The sequence below is a fragment of the Ips typographus genome, linkage group LG14 (genome assembly GCF_016097725.1).
Source record: "Ips typographus isolate SLU linkage group LG14, UJ_Ityp_2.0, whole genome shotgun sequence".
NCBI classification, from domain to species: domain Eukaryota; kingdom Metazoa; phylum Arthropoda; class Insecta; order Coleoptera; family Curculionidae; genus Ips; species Ips typographus.
The window spans coordinates 4,215,036-4,223,573 of NC_138435.1; the positions used below are offsets into that span (position 1 = coordinate 4,215,036).

Sequence of the window (8,538 nt, forward strand, 5' to 3'; positions counted from 1 at the left end):
AAGTTTATTAGTCCTCGCTTCCTGCGATTTTTGCTTTGCATTAACTTTAGTTTCTCATAATTGCTATATGTATGGTTAATAAGCTTGTATGTATGAAAATATAAAGTGGTTACTGCTTTGTTATTTTGTTCATCTACTAAAGGTTTTAAAACTACAATGTTAGTTAAGAACTGAGATAAAGTAAACTTAATACTAGATATGTTAAATGGTATATACGTAGTATGATAATGGTTAGTAATAAGCGATGGGGATACATTTTCCATGTAGTACCCTGTATTAGGTAGTCGGTGTACTTGAAGGGCCTGCGTCTGAAGGATCAGGATCGGGAGGCTGAAAAGAAGTAGGATTTTTCCTAAGTCTTTTGATTTTTCTTAAATGAACGTTTACAGGTCTTGTTTTAGAAATACCTGTAATTTTATTTCTGTTAGTCTCCGTAACTCTCGTGCGAATGTACTGAGGGTTCATTTTGTTACGAAGCGGGTTTTTTCTGTACACAGTATCATCCGTTTGAATGTTAGGTGTTTGTTCAGGATTTTTGTTTTGTTTTTGGGTATTTTGGGATTGTTTTGTATGTGCTGTCTTATAAACATGCTCGTAAAAGGGTAAAAGTTCTTTCTTTCTTTTGTCGTTATACTGCTCATAAATAGTTAAATCATTATTTAAACTAGGTTCATTGAAATACGGACCGTACAAGATTGAAAAAGGTGAATGTCCAGTTGTTGAATGAATGTTTTGATTGTAAATTAAGATTGCCGTTATCATGAGATTTTGAGGTGTTTCATCTGGATTTTGCATTTTTAGTACTCTTAATTTCTCAAGTATTGTTGAATGCAATCTTTCTATTGGACTGTTTGATGATGAATTTCCTGGTGTAGTGTAATGAATTTCTATATTAAATAATTGACAAAATTCTTTGAAGGTGTTATTTTGAAATTCTTTACCTTGATCCGAAACTATTTTTTGAGGAGTGTTATGATGAGCAAAGTAATGTCTAAGTTTATTCAAAATTGTTACAGCGTTTTTGTCTGTAATGTAATATGCTTGGGCGTATTTTGAAAAAGAATCAATGATGGTTAGGAATTGACAGTTCGAAAATTGGAAAATGTCTATGTGAAGAGTTTTAAAAGGTTTATCTGATAGTAGTGGACCTTCGAATGCAATTCTATACGGGTGTCTTTCGTATTTATTTTGTAAACATATTTCACATTTATTTATGTAATTGGTTATTGATTCTCTTAATTTTGGCCAGTAATATTTTTGTTTAAGGTGGTTATAGGTCTCAGTTATACCATTATGATTGTGTTGATGGTATTGTGAAATTATTTCTATCTGCTGTTCTGTATTCGTTATATCGGTTAAGTATATGTTTGATAACACAAGTTTAGCGGTGGTATTTAAATTTGCAGCGATTAATCTTTGAAATTCAATCCGTAACTCTGTATTCGGAATATGAACTGTAAAAGTCACGTCTGGTTTAATTATTTCTTTTAGGATTTTCAAAATATGTTCTTGTCTGTCTTCTTGAGAAATGCGAACAAAGTGATGATTTTTATTAAAAGGTCTTGTGAATTTGTGTTCGAAATTTTTGCCGTAATCGATAATTAATCGATTAGAAGCGTGATTTACTGGTAATTCGGAAATAGGAAGGTATTTTCCTTCGGGGTCATTATTTGAGTGAACAGTGGTATCAGTCAAGGTTTCATTTCCTTTCCTTTGTTTATCAGTGGTAGACTGTGGTTTTGTGTTCGGATCATTTTCATTAAGGTATCCTTGATTTAACACATAGTCAGCTAAGTCAAAGTCTGCAAGATTTGCAACTGTCTCGTCGGTGTTAGGTACAATTGACTGCAACTCGTTATCTACGCAAGATCGAGTTTCTTTCGTATTAATGTCTATCCGAGACAATGCGTCGGCAATGACATTTTCTTTTCCTTTTTTGAACTTAATTTCAAAATTGAATTCTTCTAGTTTTAATTTCCAACGTATTAATCTTGAGTTTGGTTCTTTAATTTTTGAAAGCCAAACAAGAGGATTGTGGTCAGTTTCAATTACAAATTTAACACCATAGAGATAGCAACGAAAATGTTTAGTTGACTCTACGATTGAAAGAAGTTCTTTTTCTATAGTAGAGTAATTTTTCTCAGCAGAATTGAGAGTTCGAGAGTAAAAAGCTATAGGATGGTCGTTTTGAGATAAAACACTACCTATTGCTATATTGGATGCATCAGTTGTCAATTTGAAAGGTTTGTTAAAATCTGGATATTGAAGAACAGGTGAATTACTAATAAGTTCCTTACATTTCTGGAAAGCTTCTTTAAATTCTTGATTTCCGATATAATTTTCACTTCCTTTACGAAGGCATTTTGTCATTGCAAAAGTAATTTTAGAAAAGTTTTTAATAAACCTGCGATAATAACCAACTAGTCCTAAGAAAGCCTTTATCTCTTTTTGAGTTTTAGGAATTGGATATCGTTGGATTGCTTCGATTTTTAGAGGGTTTGGTTTAATACCTTCGGACGTTATAAGATGTCCAAGAAAAGCAACTTCTTTACGCAAAAATTCGGATTTATCTAATTGAATTTTGAGATTTACTTCTTTAAACTTTTTGAATATAATTCTGATGTGATCAATATGTTCTGATAGAGATTTCGAAAATATTACTACATCATCCATATACACAAAACAAAATCGGTAGAGATAATCACGTAAAATTTCATCCATCATCCTTTGAAAGGTCGCTGGCGCGTTTTTTAAGCCAAATGGCATGCGCAGATACTCATAATGGCCATTATTTACTGAAAAAGCTGTTTTTTCAATAGATGAAGGATCCATTTCAATTTGATGAAAACCTTGAGCTAAGTCAAGTGTAGTAAAATAAGTACATTTACCAAGATTATCTAAAATTTCTTCTATTCTGGGTAATGGGTATTTTTCTTCAACAGTAACATCGTTTAGTCTTCGATAATCGATAACCATTCGAAATTTCCGTTTTCCAGATGCGTCTTGTTTTTTAGGAACTATCCAAACAGGGGCAGAATATGGTGATATTGAGGGTCGAATAATTTTGTTGTCAAGCAGTTTTTGAATCTGAGATTGAATTTCTTGATTCATGCTTGGGGGGTGTCTAAAGGATTTTACATAGACTGGTCTATCGTCTGTAGTTCGTATGAAGTGTTTTGTTTGACTTGTAAATGTCAAATCACAATCTTCATTGTACATTATATTTTTAAACTCATGACATAGTGGTAAAATTTTTGATTTTTCTAGATGAGTTAAATGATCAAGTCGTAATTGATGTTCAGGGTTAAATTTTATATTACTTGTCGGTGGGTCAAGTAAGTCGAATTGGTCTTGCGGGATTACTTTTATTCTTTGATGGAAATTAACTTGTACATTTGGTGTTGGATTAGGAACTTTACATAAACCATTATTTACTTCGACTAGTGAGTCTGGTATAATATGTTCATTTATGTTAAAAGATGGTAAAATTGCTGTACCTTTTTCATAGTTTACTGGTATGACTAAAAAGTTGTTGTTTAAATTTTCTATTGGTCTAGTTAGAGGTTTGTTGTATGCAAGAGAAAAGGGGATTTTTATGCCATTAAGGGTTAGAGTTTTAGTTTTATAGCATAAATTAGCATTTAAGTTCTTCAAATCTCGTGTGCCTATAAGAGCATCAAAATCATTATGCCAATTTAAAACACGAAGCTTAAATGTGTAGTTGATACCTAATTCTTCTAGCAAATTTAATTTTAAATTCCTATTTTCTTGATGGATTTGTTTACAAGAAATTATTTCGAAAGGTTCAATGTACATATTATTTGAAAATAATTCTGCAAATTTTGGTGAAATTATAGAATCGGATGCTCCGGAATCTATAAGAATTGTCATTTGTTTTCGGGGTAGTTGGAAGTAAGGCAACTCAATCATTTGAGCGATATTATTTAAGTCAAGGGTATATCCGAGGCTACTTTCTGAAAATTTTCATTATTTATTTCCTCTGTCTCTTGACAAGTTTCATAGTTTGTGTCACAATCATTTTGAAACGCAAGGTTTTGTTCAAAATCATTTTGAGGAAAAACGTCGTTTTGCTGTTGAAGGTAATTTTCATCAGATTGATTAGACATAAAGGAGTCCTCATATAGGGGAGTCTGTGAGTTAACTTCAACGTTGGTAAGTTCTTGAGATATAAAGTTACGTGGTCCTGTAGGAATAAATGTATTATGTCTCACTAGGGGTTGTCTTTGTTGATGTAAGAAACGAGAAGGACCGGCAGTTGAAATAGACATAGGTGTAGGTGTATCTTGTCTAGGTCTATTTTGTTGAGGTATTTGTCTTGACTTGCCAAAAACTTGTGAGTTTGTGGGATAATGTCTCGGAACAAATCTAGGCTGAACATTTATAGGTTGACTTGGAAAAGGTTGAGGTCGAATTTGGTTAGTATTATGTTGATTAGTATGAGGGTTAATAAAATTATTATTAAAACCTCTGTTATTGTGATTTAATGATTGGTGTGGTTTTTCCATATGATTTCGCATAGGAGAATGGTTGTTAGTAAAATTTACTTGAGATTCAATCATATTATAGTTAATGACATGTTGAAGAGCAGTGTCTAATGTGTTAGGTCTTTGTATCATTAACATGGTTTTTAAAGTTTGCGGTGAATTTGCAGTTAGTAATAAAACAGATGTATTTTCTACTTGGGAAAGTAAAGTTGTCTTTGAAGTGACATCGGTAACTTCGCATTGAATTTTAGCAATAATTCGTTGCACAAAGGTTTTTAATCGGTCAACAAATTCTAACATTGATTCATTTCTATTAATTTTAATGTATTGCATTTGTTGCATTAAAACAAGATAAGTCACTGGATCGCCAAACTTTTGTCTAAGTGCTGCTCTAATAGCAAGCCAATCATTTAAATCTGGTCTAGAAAGATAGAAATTTCTAGCATCATCAACTAACTTTGATTTAATTGCAGCTGTTACGAGCTGTTTTTGAGCTTCACTATTGCCGTAATATAATGCATAAAATTCGTCGATAGCTAGAATAAAGCTTTCAAGGTGTTCTTGTTTGCCAGAGAAAGTGGGCAAAAGAGAGGTATGGAATCTAATATTTTCCATTTTAAAGTTAATATTATTACTACTTTGTACCTCCTTACTTGTATGACTAGAGTTCTCTAAAATTAAGTTGTCAAATAAATCTACTAATTCCTTTTCTTTAGGATTTGAATCGTATCTTGTTTTCTCTTCGCTATCTGAGCTTTCGTTCTCACTTGAACTTGAATCTGAACTGTTTCGTTCTTTTACTAAACCTAAACGAGCCCTATTTCTATACAAAATTTCTTTAAGTCGTTTTGACGCTTGAGACATGAAAAACAATGGTCATTCAGCAAAAACTTACAGTAGAGTCAAGGAAGAATCCATAAAGCCTGTACTGCAGCGGTTCACAACCATAGGAGTCCTATAAAGGCGTGGCTGATGTCCTGGGGTTTTTGTTTGTCTTGGAACGTCAATCTTCGTCTTTTCGGGGTGACTTCTTGGTACTCCTCTTACTTGGAATAGTACGACGTCGCGACGAATACCGTTTGGTGTAGCACGTTACACGTACAAACAAAATGTCCCGAAAAATTGGTTACAGATAGTGCACTAAGATTTAAAAACCACTTTCGCACAACGGAATCCGATAAAGGGCGAAACTGCACTATCCTACCGGCTGCGCCAATTAAATGAGAAGTCAGACGGAGTAACTTTTAAAAAAGACTTTATTTGTTGAAATAGGACGTTTACTAAACTAAAAACTTAAAACTATGGTGAACAATTAAGCCGAACAGCCTGAAGCTTTGACACGGTCTTAATGATTACGGTTGCAGCGTTACAATCGCCTTTATAAAACTTAATACTAGCGTCAGCAGAAATATTGGGTGCATCAGCAGAAGTACTAGGTGCATATATGGTTTAGGGATATTTCTAGCGAATGTGGTTTAGAGTAATTTAAAATCTTAAATTTAAAATTTTAAATCACTAGTGAATAAAAGATTGTTTAAATCGTTGCTAAGCGTTGAATAATTGACCCATAATAGGGCAAAATTTAATAATAACAATTATTTGTCAATTCTTACGTTAACATCAATTATATGTACATATACGTTGTTTGTTTGTTTGGCAAACCGGGGGGGTAGCGCCCCAGAAACGTATAGGCCTCCTGAATGGGCCCGTCACGTCCCGGTTGTTGGTAGCTACAGCAGTCCAGTCGACTTTATATAGTCAACCAGTCTGCTAGGTCTTAGCTCCTTGATTGCCGTACGCGTCATTATTGACTGTCCCAGGAATGTTGTCCGCAAACGAGTGAAGGCTGGACACCACATTAAGATGTGTCCTGCCGACTGTTCCTCTTCCAAGCAACCTGGACAAGTAGGATCCTCGGTTATACCCATCAAGTACTGATGCCGTTTCAGCTGGCAGTGGCCAGTCAGTAGGCCGGTCACCGTCCTTAAGTTCTCTCTGCTTAGTTTTATCAGGTATTTCGTATTTTTGACTGAGGGGCCACTGATGAGTTCTTTGGCCTGCTTCATACCTATGGCGGAGTCCCAGCGTTCTTGAAACAGCTGCTGGGCTAAAGATTTTAGCGACTGGATCACCCTGCTATTGGCGATCCCCACAGTCGGCTCTGGACGAACAGGCACTTTCTGAGTGCCCAGTTTTGCTAGTCGATTCGCCTCTTCATTTTCCGGAATAGCAGCATGTCCCAGAACCCACACAAGAAGTATGTCGTTCTTTTGGGCCAGCTTTTCCAGGGTTGTTTTGCGGTGCAGAACCAATTTGGAGTGCACTACCTCAGCACTGATTGCATTGATGGCAGCTCGGCTGTCAGAACAAATGTTAATTGTGTCTTCCTGTCGCGAGCCCGAAAGAAGTTCTAGCTCACAATACAGGATCGCAAGCATCTCAGTATGGTATACAGTAGCGTGTGGACCCAATGCAAAGTGCTTCGCTGTTTGGACTGTCTCAGCGCAGGCACCTCTCCCCGTCAGCCCTCCTCTACTGGATCCATCCGTGAACCAGTTGGATCCATCACGGACGACCCCCGGGGCTGCTCCATTCTCCCACTCCTCCCGCTCGGTAATTACAACCTTGAGGAAGTTTGAGGGCTGTAGCCTTCTAGGCATATGGTCACTACTCATAAGAAGTATTGGGCACCGTTCAGTGGCCCAATCCCATATACAAGAGTGTCCATACCTGCAAACTTGTAATTGATCCATAGTGTGCAGCCTATATGCTGTCCCTATGGCGTTTTTATGTGAAGGTCCAACGGCACGAAGTAGAGCAGCACTTCAAGTGCTCTCGTGGGGGCAGTTTGCATGCCTCCCTTTAGCGCAGTGTTTGGGAGCCTTTGTAACCTATCTAATTGTGTGCGCACGTCACTTCTTTCCACACATGGACACCACACAATGGCCCCATATGTTAGTATAGGTCTGACTATGGCGCAGTAGAGCCAGTGGGCCACCTTCGGTTGTAATCCCCCAGGTGCCACCACAAGCCCTCCTGCAAGTCCACAGTGCAAACGAAGCTTTCCTGATTTTACAGGTTATGTGCTCCCGCCATGACATTTTAGCGTCCAGGTAGATACCCATGTACTTAATCGACTGACTGTAGTTTAGTGTTACACCAGAGAGAATTATCTCTAGTCGTATTCCTGGGTCACGCTTTCTGCTTAAGATCATAAGCTGTGCTTTTGCCAGGTTGACTCTTAACCCGACTAGGTCGCACCAGTTACCGATCATTCGCAGCGCTCTAGCTACAGCGACGGGAAGCCTGTCCCTTGTTCCGTTACAGAAAATGACTATGTCCTCTGGATATGCCTGTGCATACAGGCTAGCATCGTTCAGATTCCACAGTAGTTCGTCCACTACAAGGCTCCATAGCAGAGGGGAGAGTACTCCTCCCTGAGGACAGCCCCTTGAGGCAACGACCATGGACCGATCTCCGTGCATTTCTGCGTGAATACTGCGACTGGACAGCATGAAACGAATCCACTCTCTTAGAGTGACACGTCCATATACGTTATAGTTTTTACTATAACACAGACAAGCTTAAGTGATATTATGTAGCAGGAAAATGCTATTGAGATACTTATCTATATGAAAAGCGAACAGATGTTATCTATAGAAAACAGTTAATATAATTTGTAGTGTAGATACAATAAAATGGGAAACCATATCTTATGCAAACTATCGTCATATCAAATAAAGGTTCATTATGTGTGTCGTTTTTAAAAGTAAAAAATAGCTTACAAAAAATTATAAATTGGCTTTTTAGTTTGTAGATATTGAACTTGCGTTCTTTTACTACCTTTACTTACAAAGGAGATAACCTAATCTAACCTGACCTAACCTTAGAATACAAAGTGGGTGTCGAAAAAATTATCTAATCCCAATTTGGGAGTGCAGTTTTTTTATTTTTACGGAAATATCTAGCGACTTACATCGAGATTATAGCCTCAACAAAAAATTAACTTGTTAGAGAATTTATCAAGCATATT

General features: G+C 36.6%; 1 protein-coding gene across 1 annotated transcript; it reads right to left on the bottom strand.

Annotated features, from left to right (window-relative positions):
* Positions 1 to 6,235: 6,235 nt before the first annotated feature.
* Positions 6,236 to 7,258, bottom strand: LOC145737911 (uncharacterized). Its single transcript, XM_081992749.1, has one exon. It carries the CDS (start codon positions 7,256 to 7,258, stop codon positions 6,236 to 6,238), a length of 1,023 nt encoding a protein of 340 aa, XP_081848875.1.
* Positions 7,259 to 8,538: the final 1,280 nt, after the last annotated feature.